This window comes from Sturnus vulgaris, chromosome 7 (assembly GCF_052056855.1).
Source record: "Sturnus vulgaris isolate bStuVul1 chromosome 7, bStuVul1.hap1, whole genome shotgun sequence".
In the NCBI taxonomy this organism is placed as follows: domain Eukaryota; kingdom Metazoa; phylum Chordata; class Aves; order Passeriformes; family Sturnidae; genus Sturnus; species Sturnus vulgaris.
Window position 1 is genome coordinate 23,311,157 of NC_142249.1, and position 23,996 is coordinate 23,335,152.

General features: G+C 33.7%; 1 protein-coding gene across 5 annotated transcripts in view; it reads left to right on the top strand.

Annotated features, from left to right (window-relative positions):
- The window catches only part of LOC106855889 (sodium channel protein type 2 subunit alpha), a 70,332-nt gene that overhangs the window by 31,662 nt on the left and 14,674 nt on the right, over positions 1-23,996 (top strand). For all 5 annotated transcript variants that reach the window (XM_088168123.1, XM_088168124.1, XM_088168122.1 and 2 more), the window contains 9 exons: positions 1,029-1,376; positions 2,258-2,390; positions 4,870-5,108; positions 6,228-6,401; positions 7,606-7,962; positions 8,827-9,312; positions 19,152-19,272; positions 19,871-20,025; positions 21,020-21,193. In XM_088168123.1, coding sequence (XP_088024249.1) covers positions 1,029-1,376; positions 2,258-2,390; positions 4,870-5,108; positions 6,228-6,401; positions 7,606-7,962; positions 8,827-9,312; positions 19,152-19,272; positions 19,871-20,025; positions 21,020-21,193 — 2,187 coding nt within the window. The remainder of the gene's footprint in view (positions 1-1,028; positions 1,377-2,257; positions 2,391-4,869; positions 5,109-6,227; positions 6,402-7,605; positions 7,963-8,826; positions 9,313-19,151; positions 19,273-19,870; positions 20,026-21,019; positions 21,194-23,996) is intronic.

The window sequence follows — 23,996 nt, forward strand, 5'->3', positions numbered from 1 at the left end:
TTTAACTATCTTGGGATCAAACCCATTGATATTACATATGAGGACTTTCCACCTGCAGAAATAGTGAAAAAGTGACAATAGTCTCAAACCAGGTTTTTGATGAGCCAAGATGTGAAGATTTGTACAAATGCAGAACTGAAGAAGGCAGAATGCCAGGTTTTCTCCACAATTAGTACTCATTTTATTTATTCATGAATGCTGTTAATAAAATATGTAGCAAGGGAGAAGAACACTTCATTAACTGGCTTCTACTGTAATTAAAAGATGAATTACCAACAACCACTGATTTATTTTTCTCACTTGTAAGAGAATATCTTTAGGTAACCGTGTCCCTAGTGAATACTTGCTTTGAGCTGCCTGATAACCAAGTGATACCTTCTAGCAACCTGCTATGGCCCCCTGAGACCTATGCCTAAGAGTGCTGCTGCTGTACTTCCAGGGCTTCCCCAAGCTGCCCCCTCTGTCTTCCAGTTATTTTTCCCACACTATTGAGCCTATTGGGAAGAGGTCAGTCAAGTTCCTTACATCAGTTCAGAAGGATTTCAGTGGCAAACTTAAGATCACTTCTGCATCTACCAAATAAAACAGAAAAGTGTGATTGGTGAGCATTATTAGTTGTTATCCCTAGGAATCCAGGGGATGAAGAAGACAAGTAAAAGACTTTTAGCTCTGTACTGTAATTGAAGGAATAAAAGACAAGTACCTTCAAAATCTTGAGAGTGATATTGAAAACTGTCTCCAGAACAGTCCATGCCAGTTCAATGCATCTTCTTCACTCCTAACTGTTCTACCTTGCTTATGTCTTCTGCACAACTTTTTCTCAGTCCTGCTACATTGCCTTGAAAGAATTTTTTCCCCTCTGCTTCAGGTCCCCTGGTGAACACATTCCCCTAGTGGACACACTTATACTGGGGAAGAAAAAAAATTACTATCCTTCCTCCAGCACTGTAATTATTCTTTGAAAAGCCAAGAACTTACAGCTTTAGTTCTAATGCTGTTTTGTTTGGTCTGTTTTAAATCTTTTACAGTCTTTGTTAAGCATTCGTGGTTCTCTGTTCTCACCAAGGCGCAACAGCAAAACCAGCATTTTCAGTTTCAGAGGTCATGCAAAGGACATAGGATCTGAAAATGACTTTGCTGATGATGAGCACAGCACTCTTGAAGACAATGAGAGCAGAAGAGATTCTCTCTTTGTTCCAAATCGACATGGAGAAAGGCGCAACAGTAACATTAGCCAGGCCAGTGTGTCATCTAGAATGATACCAGCCCTTCCAGTAAACGGGAAGATGCACAGCACTGTGGATTGCAATGGAGTGGTTTCCTTGGTTGGAGGACCTTCAACTCTAACTTCACCTACTGGTCAGCTTATACCAGAGGTAATTTTAAATAAGCCAGTGTTCATTACAGTTTGGTTCAGGCACAGAATTTTCTCTTATTCCTCATCTCTGCATTCCTTATAATTTCTTAAAGAAATAATTTGCAATATTTTCTGAATAAGGGAACATAAAGGAAAAGAGTCCTCAACTTCCTATGTCTAAGTCTTAGCAAAGTATTATAGCAAAACATCTACATATAGCAAAAAAAAGGTTAATTGAATTTGAAAATTTGTATATAGTTTCACTTCAACAAAGTAGATATTCAATATATTAATAAGGCTATAGCTTGGAAATATGTATAGGCAGACTCCTATAAAATTAAACAGAAGGTGATTACTATTCACATGACAGTTATTAGAAATACCAGTTTCTGAATTTTTCTTAAGGATTTTTTTCTCATACCTTTCATGAGAAAAATATGTACAATTCTTATGTACCTTGAAATTACATAATATTTTAGTCTCAGTTTCAGACTTCTGTAACCTAAGATGTTCTTTCAAACATTCAAACAAGCAAGCCTTTTCCATACATAGCATTTTATTTAGTATTAGTATTATTATTATTATCATTATTATTATCATCTCTATCAAGGAGGTATAGAGCAAAAATTTTGTTCAGCCAGTGATTTAAGTGTGAACCACCTTTGGTCCCACACTGTGTTGGTATTGGGTCCTGCAGTTGATTATTTGTAGCACTGTACAAAATTCCCACTGAGTTCCTCAATAAATAAGAAAGAAATCATGACAAAACCAGAAAAACTCTTTGAAAAGCACAGTACATTGCACAAAGCTGATTTGATTATCACTAAACTATTTATGCAATAAATACTGTCAATTAGTTATTGAAAAGGATGGTCTAATTCCTCAGTATTTCATTTACAGGGCACCACTACAGAAACAGAAATAAGGAAAAGAAGACTGAGTTCATACCAAATTTCCATGGAAATGCTGGAAGAGTCAGCTGCAAGACAAAGAGCAATGAGCATAGCCAGCATACTTACAAATACAATGGAAGGTATTTGGTGCTTTTCATCTGACAGGCAGTTCATGTGTACAGAGAAATTATTTATGTAATTTTCTTTGTAAATATAAAACTGGACATGTGGAGTTTCTGAACAAAAGGCTTTTGAGCATTTCTAAGGTCATTTACACAATCTAAATGCTTAACCATGTTTCATGACACCTTCCAAAATATTACTTTACTGAGTGGGCTAACAGAGATAAAATAATGGTAGCTAGGGGATTGCCAGAGCCTCAAATAGAAAGTATAGGGATTTTTTTTTCCATTAGACATCAGCAGGAAAAATCAATTATGATAACCCAGGAACTGCCATGATGAAGGCAGTGATGTGCTAGAACAGTCATTTCCCCTAGGCTTTAAATCCAAGGATAGACAATAGGAAATTGGAATGAGAACCATAAAGGAAAAAACCCCAAATGTAATCACCCCATGCCAAAACCCACAAAGTGTCTTAAGCATTTCTTAAATTTTTGTCGTTATCAAAGATAAAAAAATATTGTATTTTCTGTGTGAAAAAGCATACGTTTTGGGGATTTTTTTTTCTAATTTAATGGAAACTGAGTATGCTCACTCTCCAGTATTTTTATAAGCTTGGAAGATCTATTGGATAGAGGCAGTGTGGTAGGTGTTATAGTCAGACCAACCTTGCAGATTCAACATAAATTCTAAAAAGACAAGAAATTACCAAGAAACTTTACAATGTTACTAAGCCAGTATTGAAATATAATTTTAAAGTGAGTTCTGAAGCCCTTTGCTCTCAGATAAACAAATAATCACAAACACTGTAGTCAGAAATAATTGTAGTCAGAAATATAAGGCTCATATCACCTATTTTCTTCTAAAGAAATTTTTTCTCACAAAGATCTATCTTTATGTCTTCCTACTTTAGTGCAAGCATGAGCTGTTGGTACCTCTTAAATCTTGGTTCTCCACTCCATAAACAAGATATCTCTATCTCCTTAGAGAGTGCTGCATTGTTCTTCCAGTTAAAAAGTTTGTCCTTCCAGTCTCCTGACCAGAAAAAAGTATAATGTAAACAAAATTTTCCTGATAGTTCACCTCCTTGCCCATATCTGGTTTCCACCATTTCAGAAATTGATACATGCAGCAACAAAGTCTGTGTCAACTCAGCATCTAGTATGAGTGGTCACCTGTGTCCAAGGCCAGTCCTATTTTGCCTCTCAGCATTCTGAGTTGCATGTTCAGAAATGTGATTATATTACCCAATGTGTATATTCCTTCAAAAATACTGTCTTTGTTATGATTTGTAAAGACTATTGAAAGCTTTAGCTACTTATGATGACCCTTTCTGCCAGGAGAACTTGCTTCTTTCAGTAGTTTGAAAGCTTTTAACATCCAGTAATTCCACCCATATAGGACAATATTAGAGAAATCAACCCACTATCCTCACAGTGTCTATTTTTGCAGTAAATCTTTAGTAGCAAATCTGTGAAACAGCTATTGTAGCAGAATCATCCATAAGTGTCATGATGATGGAGATCTCTGTGCTCTAAAGGATGCCTGAAAAATGGGAAATTTCAGACTTGGGTTGATGCCACTACACAGAAATTTAATCAAAACAGTTGGGGACATTTCTTACATTTTTTGTAGTTAAGTATTTCTCACTTGAACAATCAGCAGTCTTCCTTCTACACTGTCTTCAATCATCCCATCCCATTAGATATTTATCCTTGTTATTATTAACTTAGAAAAAGTTACTATTCTTCTGTAACTTTGACAAAATCAGCAGTGAAATCGAAGACAAAATAGTTTCCAAAGATTCTAATGGAAAGCAGTTGCTAAATAGTTGTTTTGCTAATACAGATATATGTTACTCTGTATTTTAGTCTATAGACACTGCAACTGTACAAAACATTTTCAAAGCAAATTAAATTATAATTTAAAAATAAGAAAACACATGCAATATATTAAAAATATAAATTCAAAAAAGAAATTAGAGGTATGAGCTCCAAATAATTTATCTGATCTTGTGCTGGTTCAGTGTAGTAGCAAATATAACCCTTTTATTATCTCAAATCAAAATATATACTCATATTACATACCACAAAAAATGTGAATCCTTTATGAAGTTTATACCAATTATGTATAGTAGGTCAGTGATGAGTGAGTCATGTTGACTTTTAATATCTGAAATTAAGGTATCTGCTGCAAGGAAGTCAAGAAACCTAAACTAAATGTCTAGATTCTCCCTTCTGTCCTGGGAAAGACAAACATTTCTCCCTTTAGACAGTTGTCTCAGATGATTTACTCTTTACTGAATGGACTTCACTGTCTACTGGTGGTAGATATCTTAAATAAATTAGATGCCTTATTTTAAGGTGGATAAACATGAGTGAGCAATCTCATGTTAGTGAGAGCAGTTTATGTGATTGATATAATATTCTTCCATATTTTAAAGAAGAACTTCCAGAAGATACATTTATAATATTCATTTTTTTTTGTTTTTTTCCAGAGCTTGAAGAATCCAGACAGAAATGCCCACCATGCTGGTACAGATTTGCAAATACTTTCTTGATCTGGGATTGCTGGAGTCCCTGGTTAAAAGTAAAGCATGTCGTCAATTTAGTTGTGATGGATCCATTTGTTGATCTTGCTATAACAATTTGCATTGTTTTAAACACTTTGTTTATGGCCATGGAACATTACCCAATGACAGAACAGTTTAGCAGTGTCCTTTCTGTGGGGAACCTGGTAAGTAGCTTGTCATGCAATACTACTTGATGTAAAAATACCCTTTTCTCAAAGAAGAAACTTATAAATGTATTGTATTTGTTTAAATCTATTCCAGAATGTCTTTTTATAATCAGTTTAGAAATGGTATATATGATTTTCACAGGTAAAGTGATTTTTTTTACTGGAGGCTTTATCTTTCATTAATATATTTTTTAACAAGTAAAATGAAATAAATGAATGTGTGTAGAACTGCAGTCTTCACTCGAATCCCAGATTTCTTGACATTTACCTTGGGTTTTTTCTTTCAAACTTTAAGGTAGATTATGCTATTTTTACCATGGTACTGATATAACATCTCAGAAAACATTTTTCTTCTGTACAAAATGTATTAAATATTCAAAGTTAGAATTTGCCTTGGAATTTTTTTCAGTTACACTACAGTGAAAATACTTTTACAAAAAAGGTATGCTCCCAAACTTTTTGTTGTGCTGCATAAATCACTGATCACTACACAGTGAAAGAAAGTGTTGAGTTAAATTCTGGACTTAAGAACATTAAGATATGTTGATAATTTCACATTTGACACTTGGAGATATTTCATATAACATTATCACCCTGAGGTTCATTTTCCTAAAAGTAAATAGCACAGCGTGGTAACAATGTGTGAAACCTCTATATTCTTACAAAAAGCACACTACAAGAATGTCCAACTTCTCCTGTCTACAAGACAGACTTTAGAGAGTCTATGCTTAGACAGTCTGACATAAGAAACTATCATCTTTTTAGACTATAAGCTAGGAAAATACGTGCTGTCAAGTCTTCTTATTGGAACCATCCTCATCAAACAGGACTTAAAACACCAGGTCACATCACATCATCTGTTGGATGAGTAGTCCAGCACATACCAGGGAGCTGAACTGCTGACTGGTCATAGCTTTTTATATGTTTATCAAACCTCTGTCCTACTACATATCCTGATTTAATTACTAGTTTTCAGTGTTTAGAAATACTTTGATGCTATTTCCGTTTGGAGATACCAATTGGTTTTTATAGTAACAGTTAAGAGAACTCATTGGATTAAAAAAATTTCCTCAGGTATATAAATTTCTCATAACAATTCATTACATTTTCTTTTAGGTATTCACTGGGATATTTACAGCAGAAATGGTACTAAAGATTATTGCCATGGACCCTTACTATTATTTCCAAGAAGGCTGGAATATTTTTGATGGTATAATCGTTAGCCTTAGTTTAATGGAACTTGGTCTTGCAAATGTTGAAGGATTATCTGTTCTTCGGTCATTCAGATTGGTAAATACCTTCATAATTAAATATTTGCATGCAAAATAAAAGTGCTGGTGCCTGTAATAGCTACCATATTTTGTAAATATATATTACATATTCAATGACACATTGTTTTTAATATGTGTCTAATTTACAAGCCATGTTTGGTAAGTACAAATTTAAGGTGTTTGATACCTTTTAGTATCAAATGATCCTGTTGACCTTCTATGCAACTGATATCCTTTGCCAACATAACACTAACTGCTACCTTTTAAGAATTTTGTGAATCTTTATACTGATTTCATTAAGAATAACAAAAGCTGAATATCTGTGAAAACATACATATTGCCAGAAGCACAAAGAACCATAACATTTTTAGTCTGTGAACATTACTTTGCATTACATGTAAAGTACTTAAGCAGATCCTCTCTTCACATTAATTTTAATGGGCACCAACAAGAAACTTATAGTCACTCCATTACATATAGTAGATTCTAACAAGCTGACTTTGAGATAATATTTAAATTGAAATATTCTTGAGATTCTACTAGAAATTTATTTTAATAGCAATTAGCATTGCACACAAACTAGTTTATAAATATGTTTACTAGAGGCACAAGATTAATGATTTAGAAGTCTTTACTACCAATAGTTACCACATTACTTGAAAACCTTATCTCCTAATACACACAGATAGAAGTGACTTATTCAGCACTACTTGCAATGGTACCCAACTTCACATAAGACTTTGGGTAGTGAATATTATTTTTAATTTAGTGTTTACAATTTGAATGGACATTGCAATGGCCGCATCAAGTTTTTGCTTTAAAAACTGGCCTATGTTTAAGCTTGGAAGGCTTAATGTGGTGCTGAGGGGAACCAAAACAGGAAAGAGAGTGTAGTGATGGTGATGAACAGAATAGAAACTTCTAAAATGTCTTTAAGAGTTGTTCAGGAATCATCTGTAAGTGGACATTTAAAAATAGTAAAATAAAATGTCATACAAACAGAAATTACGACTTTTTTTTACTATGTGCATCACTGAAATTAAATTATAAACAATGCCTTTTTGAAAAATACTCCATGTTCCCTGCTTTACATTAAAATAATAATGTGGTACTACTGAAGAACAAATTAATCTACAGAAAATGGTATCCTCTGCTAAAAACCTTGGACCTAGCTTCTATTATGTAACTAACACTAATGGTTTATCTGCGTTTTTGTTTTACAGCTTCGAGTTTTCAAGCTGGCAAAATCTTGGCCAACCCTAAATATGCTGATTAAGATCATTGGCAACTCAGTGGGGGCTCTGGGGAATCTGACCCTGGTGCTGGCCATCATTGTGTTCATTTTCGCTGTGGTTGGGATGCAGCTGTTTGGGAAAAGCTACAAGGAATGTGTCTGCAAGATCTCCAGTGACTGTGAACTTCCTCGCTGGCACATGCATGACTTTTTCCACTCTTTCCTGATTGTATTCCGAGTGCTGTGTGGAGAATGGATAGAAACAATGTGGGACTGCATGGAGGTTGCAGGCCAAACCATGTGCCTTATTGTTTTCATGCTGGTCATGGTGATTGGAAACCTAGTGGTACGTGATGAACATTTTTTTAACATTAACCCTGATGCAGATGTGTGGGTCTTAGAGCTAGGCAATGAAAATGTTTGTCATCATTCCATTTAGAATTAAAAAATTAATCTGAATGTTCTAAATTTTGGGTAAAAACATATGAAGATTCTCTTTTCCTCTTTTTCACACATTTCTATAGTGAAGTACTCTTACTATGGGTACAAGCATTTAGAAGGAAACTAAAATGTCAAATCCAACATCCTATCATGGGAGTGCTGTGGCTAATTTAGAGGTGTTTAATTTTTTTTTTATTGTTTGCGTGTACAAAACCAAAAATGAAACCCTGAGTAATTTGCTAACCAGCTTAAAAACATGTTAAAAAGCTTCTAACTCAAGATTGTAAAATAAACCTTTATAGAAAAGTTTACATTCAAGCTGACAAGTTAAAATGCAAAATTTCAACTAGAAAATATTGAATTGATAAGAACTTCCTAGAAATAAGTGTTATAAAGGGGATGCACTATTAACACTTTAAGTTTCTTTTACTGTTAAAATTTGCAGTCAAAATCTGCAGTCAAAATTCTCTTCCTTTAGTGATATTTTTAACATTATTTACATTTTTATAAAATGGAATTCAAAATGTTTGTATGTTAGTCATTTACCTGACCTTGCAATCTTGACATTTTACCAGCAAAAATGTGCAGAGCCCCAAAAAGTTATTTATGATCTGCAACCTGCTCTACTGATTTTTTTAGAATCATAGAATCATTTACATTGGAAAAGTCCTTTGAGATCATCAAGTACAACTGTTAACCTAGCACTTCCAAATTTAACACATCTGATATGATTGTATTTACTATAAAGCTGTATTCTCTCATCTTTTAGGTATTGAATCTATTTCTGGCCTTGCTGCTGAGCTCATTTAGTTCAGACAACCTTGCTGCTACAGATGATGATAATGAAATGAACAATCTCCAGATCGCTGTGGCAAGGATTCAGAAAGGCATAGATTATGTTAAAAAAAAGATACGGGAGTTCATCCGAAAAGCCTTCGTTAGAAAGCAGAAATCTTTAGAGGAAATCAAAGCACTTGAAGAGCTAAACAACAAGAAAGACAGCTGCATTTCCAATCATACTGCCGTTGAAATAAGCAAAGATCTGAATTATCTTAAAGATGGGAATGGAACCACCAGTGGTGTAGGCACAGGCAGCAGTGTGGAAAAATATGTAATTGATGAAAATGATTATATGTCATTCATAAACAACCCAGGCCTCACTGTGACAGTGCCCATTGCACTTGGAGAATCAGATTTTGAAAATTTAAATACAGAAGAATTTAGCAGCGAATCTGATATGGAAGAAAGCAAACAGGTAGGATTTTTCATATCTTAACTATTAAATTGTAGTCATACATTTACATGCTTTAATTACATATCTAGAATGGTTCTTAAACTGTAATATGCCATGTAAATATATTTTATGTTTTAGAACTTTATGTATTACCATTCAAGAAAAAGAATATATTGGCATAGTAAAGGACCCCTTGAGTTTACCTTTTTAGTGTATTGTTTATTAAAATTTGGAAGATATTTGATTTTAAATATGATTATTTCTTTCACAGTTTTATGAGGTTTTAGGACTAGTAAACACTTGATAGAACAGTCTTCTGTAGTACCTATATGTCATAATATAAGAATTTATGGAATAAGGGTAGAAGACTAAGGAACAATTAAGGAGCTTTGCATAACAAAGCAAACAGAAGTGGAGAAAAAAATATTTCTTTCAATATTTAGGGTAGTTCTAAAAATTCACCCTGAGACATGACAAATCAGTAATGTATTCTAGATTATCTAAAAAGTTTTGTGAGTAATATTTGTACAGACTTGTGATTCAGAGACGATGGCTGACTGAAATAAAGTAACCTAGGTACTGATGAATGTCATGGTAAAGCAGCAGCTCAAGCTATCCTGGAGAGCAGAATGACCTTGTAATATAGATGCATGCAGAAACAGCTTACTTGAAGGCTTTATGCTGTTATTATTGTGCAAAGTGACAGAAGTTGGTCTAAAAAACCAATGCCATGTGTTTCAAAATCTAAGTGGCTCAATTACCAGAAGTGATCAGGAACAGGTGCTAATGATATTCAAGGAAAATTCTGTGTTGGGGTAGTGATCAATGACAAGCTAATAAAGGCATTAGCAGAATCTAATTATATTAATTAGAAATTTAGGAACTTTGACGTTTAAGGGATCAGGAACCATGGATAAATTTGTTTTCAATTAGATTACAAGCTGTGATGTTATGTAATAACTCATTAATCCAAAAGGGTTTGTTTACCAATGAAGAAAGTTCTCCTATAAAGAAGCCTTGCATTCATGACTTTATCATAGCTGTATATCTGGCATATTTGCAATAATTATGTATTCCTCAGTAATATCAAACTACACTACATTACATTAATGCATAGCCATGATCCAGTTAATCATGATATGGGTTTTTTGCTAAAGAACATCAAGAGTGTGTGTATATTTGCAGCTGCAAAAAACGCTGCTCTGTGTAACAACTGCAAGATGAAGAGCAAGATATTCTATCATCTGAGTTGCTCAGTTATGAGACAAACAGTTTCAATGCAGATGTATAAGATAGTACAACAGTAGTGCTTATCCATGGTAAATTTAGAATATAAGAGATACAGGAAGTGTAAAGCAGTGTAAATTAAGAGATCAACTAGTACTGAAAAAAAAACCCAAAACATTCAGAATGATTCTGGATCTGAGAGTTAAGTATTTTTCATACAAGCTGATCTAATAAAAGCTGGTTTTCTTTTTTAATGAACCTTTAGCAAATTCTTCTATGTCCTTTCAGATATTCTTTTTAAAAAATTACATTACACTATATATTTTCTGTCCTTGTGGCTAACTTTGATAAATACAATTATGAGTGCCTTCCTATTAACTCCATCACGTTACAAGCCTAAACATTTCCTGAATATGTTACTTTTTAAAAGGTTTGTAATATGCATTAGGAAGTTGGGGGGCTATGCATATACTGAATTTGTGGTTACATGACATGTTAGCCTCCACACTAAAGAAACTTGGGAAGTTCCCATCCACGCCTGGCTAGTGATCCCTTGGAAGTCTTGGCTGCATTTTCTGGCTCAGAAAAGGCAGGTCACTGGTTGTGCCACAGGTATTACTGGTTTGTTTCTCCTGTAAGGTAGATTGAATGGCTCAGTTTACAATGTACTGCCATATATTCTATCAGAACAGCAGAGGAAAAAACTAAATGCAACGCAAAGGCAGAAACTCCTCTGCTTTCCAGGTGTGATGTGATGTATGTACACCCCAAGAAAAGGGAGTAAAAGCCCTTCTTGATGTGCTGACAAGTTCTCAATACCAATATCAAGGTGACTTGTTCAACCCCAGCTTTGCCTGGTTCAGGCATCATGCCTTTATCTCCTAAGGCCATCCTGAAGCTTCTGGACAGTAATAAATCAAAAGGGATTTTGCCCTTTTTTTAATGGACTGGTATCTATATGTCTACAGGAAGAGAAACCAATTAATAAGCAATTTGACAGTGAAAATCTCAGGTGGCTATGGGAAATCCAGCAGTAAATGATGGATGGTATTTATATTAAGAAATTGTGGAGGCATTTTCAGTGGAGTTAATATAGGTTTAGGACTTCCATGCTGCTTCAGTATTTTCATAGACTGTAGTAGTCAATACCCTTGGGAAACTGGTGCAATAATACTTCCATCAAGTTCTGCTCACACACAACTGTTTATTGTTTAACTGAGTGACGTATTCATACACTGCAAGTGTGCATATTGTGAACAGTATCTAATCAGCAGAAAATTGTGAATTCTATATTAGTTTCACTTCCTGCTCTGGATTCCTTATTCCATTCCTTCTGGATGCTTTCTATGGAAAGAATAAAGTGGGGTTATTTTATTGTGTGTATAAAAATCCACTGTCTTTTGGAATATATGAACAGAAGTTCTGGCATGTGACAGGAATTTATGAAGTTTCCCAATCTTCTCCTACCAAGTCAACAGTACTGTTGAATCTTTTGCTGCCTTCTGATTGTCTTTTAAGGAAGATAAAGAGTACATTGGTTTAAGTTACCTCTCTAGAACAGTACACCATCACTTGCTTTGTTTTGCCTCTCAAGGGGTCCCACTGAGAAAACATTCCTGCTAGAAGGCCTGGTCTGCAAAAGGAGGGGTAAGAGATGGGGCAGAACTTCCCCTGCCTTAACTGTGGCAGTACTTAGCACTTAAAATACCCTGAGGAGGTATCCCCTATAATAACATTTTATTTAAGCACAGAGCTGTGGGAAGCTAGATCTGCACAGGAACTATAAAATGAATCTTTTTTCTGGTGTCTTACTGACTGTCACTGATGTTAAGAGCAGAATGATTATTTGAAGTCTGTCATGCTAGAAGCGGGTCATAGCCTGTATTTCCCTGAGCAATATACCAGGAGCAGGTAATTACTATAGACATTGTAATTGTGGGTGAGTGAGGAACAAATTGTAATACTTTCTATTTTTTTAATCAGATATATTATAGTAGAAAATAACTAGCCACCAAGCTTCTCTTTAAACACTAGCTTTTTTCTTTTTTTTTTTTTTCCCTCCCTTTCATGATTTCATGGAAATGCTTTCCAATTAAGCTGCTAGTTAATAACTTCCAAAATCTTCCAGAACCTATCCTGGAACCTGGTTGCAAATTCCAGACCCAAACAAGATCTTTCTAATACACAACACTAGAAATTTGGGGAAATCTCTTTTTGGCTGAAACAGAATGATAACACTTAATAGATGATAAAGTTACTCACTGCTTCAGAGTAATAATTGGCTTAAAGTACCTGCAAGAAGTGAATATTTCATTGATACTTTGAAGGAGGATTTTTTAGTAATCAGAAAAGTGAGGTGCAGTACCCAATGAGATAATCATCAGAAAAGAAATAGATTTCTGCTCTGAAAAAAAGATACTCAAGATCATTAGCTTTGAAGATAAAAAATTAGAAATAGCTGAAGGGGATAATTTGTTGGGTTTTAACATTAGCATGTGGATGCTGTTTCTGTTGTGAAATGAGTAACTATGTTAATCTTACCAAACATAAGACTTCTAACTATTGTATATTGTATACCACTTAACAACTTTGTTATAGCTGATTGTCAACTTTATAAATATTGTTTTGCATTTCAACATGGGAAAACAATTTCAAATATATTTCTCAGTTGTGGAAAACTTATTTTACAACTAAAGAAATACATATACCTACAGGCCTCAGTGATTCACAATTCCAAAAACCTTTCTATCTACAGTGTATGTACAGTAAATACAAACTCAGATTGGAGAAATAAGGTTACTCAATTGAATTTTGATGATCACAACAGATGATTTTGATAAAATTAAAAATATCCTTTATCATCGAACCTACCCAATTTTAAAAACAATTAATACATCCAGTTTTATGATTGGCTTCATAGGGCCTTTGTGTCTAGATGAGGTGAAAAAGACAAAACCAGAGTTATTGCATTCCCAAGAAACAAGCACTGGGCTCCAATTTATTTCCAATTTATTTATTTTCACTGGGCTCCAATAAATTTCTTAGCCAAAACAGACACAGCAGGATTTAATCAATTTGTTGGAAAAATTTTTTATCATGTTTAAAATGTCCAAAAATCTAATTTTTTTCTAAAACTAACCAGTATCTTCAGAAGTGTTAAATTATTTAAGTTATGGACTAGCTATGGTTAATGATTTAAGCCATATCTGTGGATACACTGATGCTCCATTGTCCAGACACTGATACAATCCGCTTTTGAAACAATGAGATAAAGATTATAGATTCAGAAGTGTATAGCATAGTAAATCTAAAGTAGAAACTTACACAATGTGATAAGTCATCACATTTATGTTGAAGAGAAATTAAAGATGTTTATTTTCATCAAGATCTAGGAGTTCCGCCATTGTTAGAGGATGAAGGAGGAATGGGAAGGCATACACTTTCAAAGTATTTTGCTTCCTGTATATTTTCCAAATAAAAGAGATAATCACATAGTCAGTTAAACAAAGACTAGGACATGAAACAAAAAAAAACAAACAAAACCCTTAAAATCTTAATTAACAAGCATTAAGGACTATATAAATACAGGAACAGTTTCCAGATCTGCTAACCATGTCTTTGTTAATTGTATTAATTCAATTTTTGTTTATGAATCACAGTCTTTGTGTGCAGATTACCAGTTCTAGCTTTATATTTCTAATTTCTCTAAAATAAACTAACAAATTCTGTAGAAAAGTTTGTTGAACAATTCAGGTGGTATGTATTTCCCTTTTTCCAGCTAACAATAAAATATTTCATAACTATGTTTTAATTGTGTTAAAGCCATGTTTGACTTAGAGATTCCAAAAAGAGAAAAACTAGTGATCATGTGTCTTGAACTTCACTACCTACCATTCTTACTTCTCACAGGGGTAAAACCAAGCTGGAGCAATCAAGAATGCAGCTCTGGTGCTTTTTAACCAGGTAGAGCAACGTGTCACCACTTTCACACAGGTTACCTAAGCAAGTTATACATATATATATGTATATATATATAATCACTTTTTAATGGATTTTGACTGGCCTGCATGCTATTCAGCTATGTACCTTCCCTATCCATTGCAAGAGTAGAAACATGCACAGCTGCTCTCTGCTGAGTCATGGGACTCACATCACAGCATGGTCAGGTGGGATTGGCAAACCCAACATACATTTTTTAACTCCGCTAATGGTTTTTCTGAATATTTAAAAACAGTATTTAGCAATAACTGCATGCTCTTCAGGTTTTGAAGTATGGATCATAAAAGTACTGGAATGTTTTATGCTAAAGAAGCCAAAGAAAAAGGGAGCATGCATAGTTTTTAAAAAATAAAAACAACCCTTTTTGATTCAGCCCTTATAAATGTAAATATTTAATGAAATACGTTAAATGATTTTGAAATAATTACTGCCATGAGTTCAACTCCTTAATGAATAACATTCGAATTATTGCAGTAGCTACTGGTGTAAAAATTACAGTCATACTTTTAAATCTACAATGCACTGTAATGCAGATCTTCAAGAGTTACAAACTACATTCTGTATTCATTTGGACAGTGCATATCTTGAGTTTTATAAACTGGAAGCAAAGCAAGCAGTTTTGTAAGTGCTAAAATTATACCTCTCAAATAACTCTCCTTAACAAACTCTCAAAAGCTAAACATTTTACAACTCCTCTTTTCTTAAACCTCTATAAATAGTGGTATTTGGAATGTGTTTCACAATAGTGTTCCATAAATTAATTGGGGGACTTACTTGTGTAAATTAGAAAGACTACGGAGTAGTCAGCATCATTTTTATAAAATTGCATGTATATCTATTTATCCTAGGGACTTTTTTCATTATATGCAAACATACCCTCCATTGATGAGTAATTGGCAGAGCCTTCAGGAATAGTGACAGCAATTATTGCACAGGAGCCAAAGTTACATGAAACAAAGGAGGCTAAATTATTCTAGTCAAACTGAGCATCAAACTTTGGAGGGGATTGAGATTTCAGTCCTGTAGCAGGACTGAAAGCTGTCTCCTTCAGGCAGAGTTTCACTGGCTTCAAAAGGATCACCAAGTGGTTCATTTTATGTCCTTGATTATAGTGTGGCACGATCTGCCTACATTATATTGTGGCCTAATTGCCCAGAGGTGCCAAAAAATTAATATTGGTGGGTATTCTGAAAATTCTCAGATTTAAATGAATAAATTTTAAACCAAGATATGCTTTAAACACCAAATAAAACTCTAAGGAAAGAGATTTAATAATTGCATTCTTAACATAATATAAAAGTCAAATACCACAAGGTCTGAGATCTTAAAGTCACTTTAGAATCACTTTGGAATCATCAATCTCCATTATTTTATATTTTTCAACTCAATTACAGTGCAGCTTTCAAGACTGAAAGGATAAAACCACATGGCTGAATTACTAAAGGCAATTTGTAATGGCTGAATCTTTTTATTTTATTGTCACTTGAATCATGAAGCCGTTTGTAAAGCTTAAAACTTCAGTAGCCTGCTCTTGCTCTTATTGAAATCTAGAATAGAATCAAATGAGAGCAAGACTGGGTCTTAAGTGAATGCATTTTCTTGTAAATGGGCACATTAACACGCTGTTGGTCAAAGCTTGTTTTAATGATCGAAGCTGTTGATAAGAGATGCACTGCTCTGAAAGAACATTATGGAGGCTGATTATATATACATTAACCAAGTATTTGGGTGGGTGATGAAGCACTTTTTCTTTTAAATCCTACACAATAATATTTATAATACTGTTTTCAGAAAAATATAATCCCACTGAGGTAGTCTGATTGTTTCTTTTATTTTTGTGTGTGATTTCCACAGTACTGCTCAGGCTTCTGCTCTAGTCAAGCATGTTGTTTTGCTGATTCAGGTCTTGAGAATGCCGCATCATAAGCAATTGCTTTCAAATGTTTCTTTATAAAGGAAAATGTGATATCATTGAAGATGCAAATAAATATTTACAGGGCATGGTGTGTTCTAGAGGCTGATAATCACATTTATGAGCTGACAAGAAGATTGTGCTAATCCATCATGTATCTCGAGCTTCCTATTACTTTTATTAGCTTTATTGCTGGAAAGAATATCATTAACATCACCTTATTTAAAATGTATTGGTTCTTTCCTAATTTAGGGTCTTGAAGCAAAGAAGAGGAATTTTATTTAGTAATGAGGTTTTTCTCTTAATAACACAGTTGTTTGAGATTATATGAAAAATAATGAAGAGAATGCTTTATGGGAAAACTACTGAAAAGAATTATAGTAGTTTTTGTTTGTACTGGTTGTAAATTGCATTTCTGTCACTTGGCTTTTAGTAACACTGCTGACAGAACTATCTGCAGCAGTCTTTACAGAGGAAGATGTAGTTAAAAATTTGACTCTTTTAATTTGCACTCATAGATTTATAATGGATGCTTACTATGAACCTTTATCTTGCTACTATTAAGCCAGTAATTTATTTAATGATGATGGATCAGGCCATGAATTAGTTTTACTTTTCCTAAGTTGAATGTGCCAGAAAATTATTTTTACAATATTTGGGTTTTATTTAGTGAAGAAACTGCCTATCATTTCAATGGAAGGTTTCTTATTTCTGGGTATTTCAATGATATAAAGTACGATAATTAATTCACAAGTATTGTTTTTAAAAGAGAGACATCCTTATTTGTGGATAGTTAGGTGGTGTGCTAATAATGTTTAATATAATGTACATTACTGTGTATTTTGGTTGTAAATGTAATAGAGAAAGTGAAATTTAAAATACTCTCACAATGAGATACATGGTATTTTATCTCAGACTCGCAGATTTACCTGACCAGTAATAAAATTATTTCAGGTAGAGGCAACATGGCTGTAACTATTTTACATATATAAATTCTGGAAATCATAAAGGAAGTGCAGTATGAGAAGTGAAACATTATATTTTTGGTCACAATGCAGTAACAACCATGGGACCTGAGGTCTGAAAGACCCTATATTGACTACATATTGTGTGTACAAAAGGCAGCTTCTTGAAAATTGTCCCTGAAATTATCCATCATTCAACATGATATTTGTTTAAAACTTCATTCATATCATGTAAAAGTTAAATTTGAGGAAATAATCCCTTGCAAAATTGTTTTGAGATATATATGCCACTTACTTCATTTCTGGCAGAAAAAGCCCTTAGCTGCCAATACATTTTCCTGAAGAGATTGGGTTTTAACAGTTAAAATAACTAGTTTTAATTTTCAGCAGAAAAATTCTTCTGTCCCTGAAGAAGAAGAGAATACATGGAAATGCCTCGTTCAAGAAACAAGTTACTGTTTATTATTTGTTGTAAAATCTGAACAGTAGGGGATTTTTATATTCTAAAAATGACACTATTTTGAAAATTAAATGTGCAAAGTAGTGGTTATTAAGCACTCTCTCAACAATACTCAAACTCTCTCATACTTTCTAAACATGACCTTCCTCCAAAGGACATGATCAGTTCTGCTTAGCTAAAAGCACAAATCTACTCAGTGCTGGAATGCCCTTTTGTTACATCAGTATGTGTACAATTTAAAGTATTTAATTGAGAGGTGCATTCTGCATCCCTTGTGAAATTCCTATGCACAACTGCTATGTGTAATAAATTGGAAGAATTTCAAAGGCACAATTTATTTAATGTTGCTTTGTGATTACAAGCCTTATTTTACAGTAAAAGAGAAAGTATTTTGGATGAAAAAATTACAACAGTACTGTCAAACAAGTTACAAACACTATGTCTGATTATTGCATTTGTTGTTTGCATCTTTAGCAGGATATTCCTTACAAACTACGTTTTCTCAAATGGGCAAAATTATGGGCAGTCTTGTGTGACTGAATTGTATGACCAGATCAGATTTTTAATGTACTTGGTAAAAATTTTATTAATTTGAGTTATTTTCTATTACTCTTCAGTTCTTGCAGTTTTCAGATCTAGAAGTGCTTGTAAGTAGTAAGGACTATAGTATTCCACTGTACAAAAAAAGCAGTAGAATGTTAGAAAAATTTGGGATGGAAAGTACATCAGGAGGTCTCTCAATAAACACAGGAGACCAGAATGCAAAGAAGATGTTTCAGCTCTGGTAATTTGTGCTTTCTGCAAAAGTTAAATTGTGCAGAAATTTTCCATTAAATGTCGTTAAATTTACCATTTTTTAATCCAGATAACATGTATTTTTGTGAAAGTAGCATACGTAGTGGACAAGAAGATATATGTGCAGATTTGTGTTAGTTCATTTTGGTAGGAAAACTAAGACACATTTCAAAGTAATCCAGCAAAATAGTAAAGAAAATGAAATAACTTGAGTGTGGTGCATGCAAGCTCTCCAGTATTAATACTACTCAGAATACTTCACCAGTCATTTACATGGATCAGGTTAGTAGCCAAACTATATGTAATTGTTCCCTATGAGAAGATAAACTGGGAAACAGAACTATAAAATCTATATGTCATTACTGTGGTTTTACTTTTAATGATGCATATTTATAAATTTGCCATGCTTTAAAAGTTAGACTGGCATGACTTGATTCAGTACCATATTTTATAGAATATGTATCTAATGAGAAAATATTATTCTGTGGAACTTTACTTACAGAAACTAAATGCATCAAGCTCATCAGAAGGCAGCACTGTTGATATTGCTCCTCCTGGAGAGGGCGAGCAAGCAGAAATTGAAAGTGAAGAAGCTCTTGAACCAGAAGCCTGTTTTACTGAAGGTTGTTCAATAACTGTTGACTTAAGAGATGTATTGCTAAAATGACATTGTTACTAGGCATATTTAGGTTCTTGAGGGTTTCCAATATGGTGTACCTTCATGTCCTAAAAAATCAAAAGAAAATATTTTTAGCCTAGAATGCTGGAAATCAGATGAAAAAAACAAGGTTTCCCTAAGCTTTGACTAACTTCATATATCTGGCCACTGCATACAACTTGTAATTAAGAAACTTCCTTAACTTTTCTATTGGTAAAATGCTTTTCAGCTATTTGAATGGGCCCTTGAAATTTGGAAGAAATAAATTTTTGTGTGATTCCACCAACAAATAGAACAGTTACATGCCAACAGTCAAAAATACCAATGTTTTTTGGATTGACTTCTTTCATAATTAAGTACACTATTGTCTAGTTTCTCTCCAGATTAGTTTTCTTAATTCAGATATTCATCAGTCTGTGTGATGTGATAGCCTATTCAGCATTCTAGTGATTACTTTTTAAAAATCATAAAATTAGCAAAAGCTACTAAAAATATATAGCACAGTAAATATTGACTTTGAAGTATTTGGGTTTTGGATACTAACATCTCTTCATCTAATGCAGGTTGTGTGCAGAAATTTCCATGTTGTCAAGTCAGTATAGAAGATGGCAAAGGAAAAACTTGGTGGAATCTTAGAAAAACCTGCTACAGCATAGTTGAACACAACTGGTTTGAGACTTTCATTGTATTCATGATTCTCCTCAGCAGTGGAGCACTAGTAAGTAGAACAAAATTGCAGATGCTGAAATATTTCGTTATCTCCTAAGAGCAACAGCAAAAATCAAATTTGCTTCAGGAAAACTTGCTTTGCTTGGAGCTGTATAACACTACCTGTGTTTCATCATTCCAGGATGGATGAAACTTAACCCAAACTTGAAAAAAAGTTTGATGCATATCATATGCACTTTTTTAGTCATGCTTTTGTCTTGCTGCTATAAAATGGTGCCATTTTCTTTAAGACAGTGTAGTTACTCAGTTTAAATTGCCTGTCAATTTTCAGCATGCTTGTCAAGAGATTTGAGTATAAAGGACGATTGTTAACTGTGAATATATAGCTAAATATATGGGTTTAAGTCCTTAATTCCTCCTAGGCTGATCCACTTTTTGAAATTTGCTTGTGAAACACCATACTAAAAAATGGAATAATTACTTCATTCTGTTCCTATTTTCAAGGCAGGAGGTATGGAAGAGTGCAGCAGCAAATTAAACATAACAACCACTATCCAAAAAGATTTGCATTACCCACCTTTCCAGCTTTACTTAAGCTGAACATTTGCTACAATATCAATGTACATATTTTTATATTCTAAAAAATATATTGCTTTTAAATTTGGTTTTTCAGACATAAGTTTTATCTAACTGCTTTCTAGAAAGCAATATAAATATCTGGAACAGATATATAATAAAAGGTAGGTTTTGTGGCCATGTGAAAGTTTCTTAATACACAGTGGATAAAAAAATCATGCTGTGAGTTACTTTCTTCATTCATTAGTAAAATATAATATTTTTTTAAAATTTTTTTTCAAGTCCAGACAGGTCTCCTTTTGTTCCAATTAGTAGCATGGTTAAGGATGGAAAACATATAGAATAAGAGACTTAAGAAGAACAAGGGGGAATATTAGCTCTCCTTTAATTATTTTTTATTTATTATTCCTTAATTTAGTAATGCATATTCTGTGAAACAGTAGTAATAACTGAATATATTTTTATAGGCTTTTGAAGATATATATATTGAACAACGCAAAACTATCAAGACCATGCTGGAATATGCTGACAAAGTTTTTACGTATATATTCATTTTGGAAATGCTTTTAAAATGGGTAGCATATGGTTTTCAAATATATTTTACTAATGCCTGGTGCTGGCTGGACTTCCTGATTGTTGATGTAAGTACAAATTAATATTGTAAAATTCCCTATGGTAAAGTTTCTGTGTTGTAAAATTTATTAGTACTAGATTAATATGATAAATGTGCAAAAATAACTCCCATTTTATAGTTATACTGCATTAGTAATGGCCTGCAGTGATTTGGAGGTGTTATTTAAAGTCCATCCAGATGCCAAAAGGAAAAGGATGGCTGCCTATCAGTTTGTCTATTCTTCATGGTTAATATTGTCATACAAAGGGTGTCTCAAACATGAGATTTCATGAGGAAAAACCTAGTTTTTAAGCGTACTATTATTAATGGACTCTGATCCTGCTTTTCATTAGAAAATAAGACAGTTCCTTGTTCAAGTTTCTTCTTTGAACACTGCAGCTTTTCAAATGAAACAATTCATTTGGTCCAGATTTCATCTAAGTTCTCAGAACTCTCTCACTGAAAACTATCCTGTAATAATTTCTAGCAAAAACAGAAAGACAGTGGCTATTTGATCTAAAAAATAATTGGTTTTAATGGACTGCCAATCTGCAATAGCTAAATCAGCTATGACTTGGCAGGGTTTATGATCGAGAAGAATACAAGGCTTCTTGGCTGCCTTCCCAGCTGTGATACACTTCTGTGCAAAGGCCTTGCTTATGTTGTTGGAAGGGATCAAAGCTGGTTTTGCTCCCAGAATATTTTGGTCTCTTGCCTCACATATTATCTGACCCAGTTCATTGGCTACACATGTCCTTAGTGTGGAACTGTGAGATGGCATCTCAGGGCAATTATGCATTTATAGTAATTTCTGCCCATGCTACCATGTTTCTGGAGAAAACTGCATAAATTCTGGTTTCATTAGTACTTATTCCATATGCATATAGAAATTTATCATATTTGTAACTCCCACAGGAAAAAAAAAAACCAGCTAGATTGGCCCATAATTCAAAATGGACAATCTTCTGTTTTTTCTAACCTGCCTGAGTTAGTTTTGTTATACAGTTAATCTCTAGCTCCTTCCCGAAAATCTACACTAGAATGAAGCAGTGTGAATGGTTTTCCTAAGAGGGTGTTAATGGAATAGAGGGATGCACTCTCACAGGATTGTGTTAAAAATTGATTTTTTTTAGATAAACTGCAACTCATGTTTTAATTATTATTTTTGTATCTTAAACATAATCAGATTATTCTATGCCATACTCTATGATTTCCTAGTTTAGCCTCAGAGATGCTGTTATGTGAACAGGATTTTAAACTTAAAAATACATCATTGTAAGTAAAGCAGCTTATGTTGCTAACTTTTCACAATAGTTTGTAATTTTATAAACAAAAACATGAATAAATAAGATTGGAAATTTCTACTTTTGAAGAATTATTTTCAGTGTTGTAGCAAGAGGTAAAAATGCCTTACTGTGTTTCAGGCTAACTCAGCAATTCCTTTAGCACCACCAGCACTTGAAAGAAACATGCGAGCTCATGTTATCTTCCTACAGAAAAGCAGACTCTGCACTGCTTTAACTGGGAGTTTAAACAGGTGTGATTCAGTGGCATTCTGCCAGTGAGAACACCAGTGCCTCCTTCATTAGAAGTGACTAAAGTTAATCAGATTGTTTAATTCCATTCTCTAAAATTATTCAAGAGTAAACACAAATAGTCCTTTAGGGCCTTGACCTTTAATATCTCACATACCTGAGTGTCTCACTGTGACAAGTAGCCATAGTTGCTCTCACTGATTGTGACTAAATTAGATTTTGATAATTACACTAAGAAATGGTAATTTTCAGGTCTGTCACCTTACAACTGTGACAAATTACTCCTGATACATCTGCCTACCTCAGTTTAAGACTCTATCATGCCATCCTACTGTATGGCCTGACTGAAGATCTTGAGCAGGGCTGTCGCTCCTAAGCTTCTAAACGTTTTTTTTTGCAACAGATGGTCTATATTAGAAGACAAACACAAATGAGGACGTACAATCCTTCCGTTTTAGGAGACATAACTTTCTACCATTTTAAGTTAATTTTCACTTCTTAAAATTACTGCATCTGCATGCATTAGTCTATTTATCAGTGTATCTCATGTACTAGCAACAGAACAGGTGGAACAGCTGAGAAAAGACCAAGTTAACAAGACTGAGATCACCAGAGAAGTACAGAACAGCTGTATATACAATAGAATTCCAAGCAAAACTTTGCATCCCATATGAACTGTCCAGAGGAAAACACATTGTTTCCATGAGATAAAGTGTTTCTTTGAGAAAAAGAAATTTTATGGTGTAAGAGCACTATCACCATGGTAAGCAATCTGCCAGTAATCTGAAATAGGCAGCACAAAGAAGACTGAAGAATTTTACAGTCAGAACCTAAGAACTGCCAATACACACAATGCCACTGAAGGCTGCCAAGAACTGCTGCTACCTAGCAGTTTGGAAGGGATCTTGTTTGTGAAATATAGGAGGGCATAGTGCAAATTTAGAGAGAAAAGTATAAAATGTAGGAGCCATTAATGTGAATTTAATTTCATAGGACACTTCACTCTCCCAGTGAGAAAAAGATTTTTAAAATATTTGTTTCATTGGGTTTTTTTTAGTTCATAATATGTGCTGTCTCTACCCGAAGTTTTACTGTTATGCCTGGGTATCTTGTTGATTTGAGTGAATAAATTAATATTCTATTAAAAAATATAAAATTCCATGTTATTATCTCTGGAACATACTACGGGTAGTTAAGGATAAAAAAGATCTGTCTCACTGTAGCGTCACAGGAAAAAATAAATTGTATTGATAATTATTAATAATAATTAATGTCAATAGTTAATATAATGGCTGA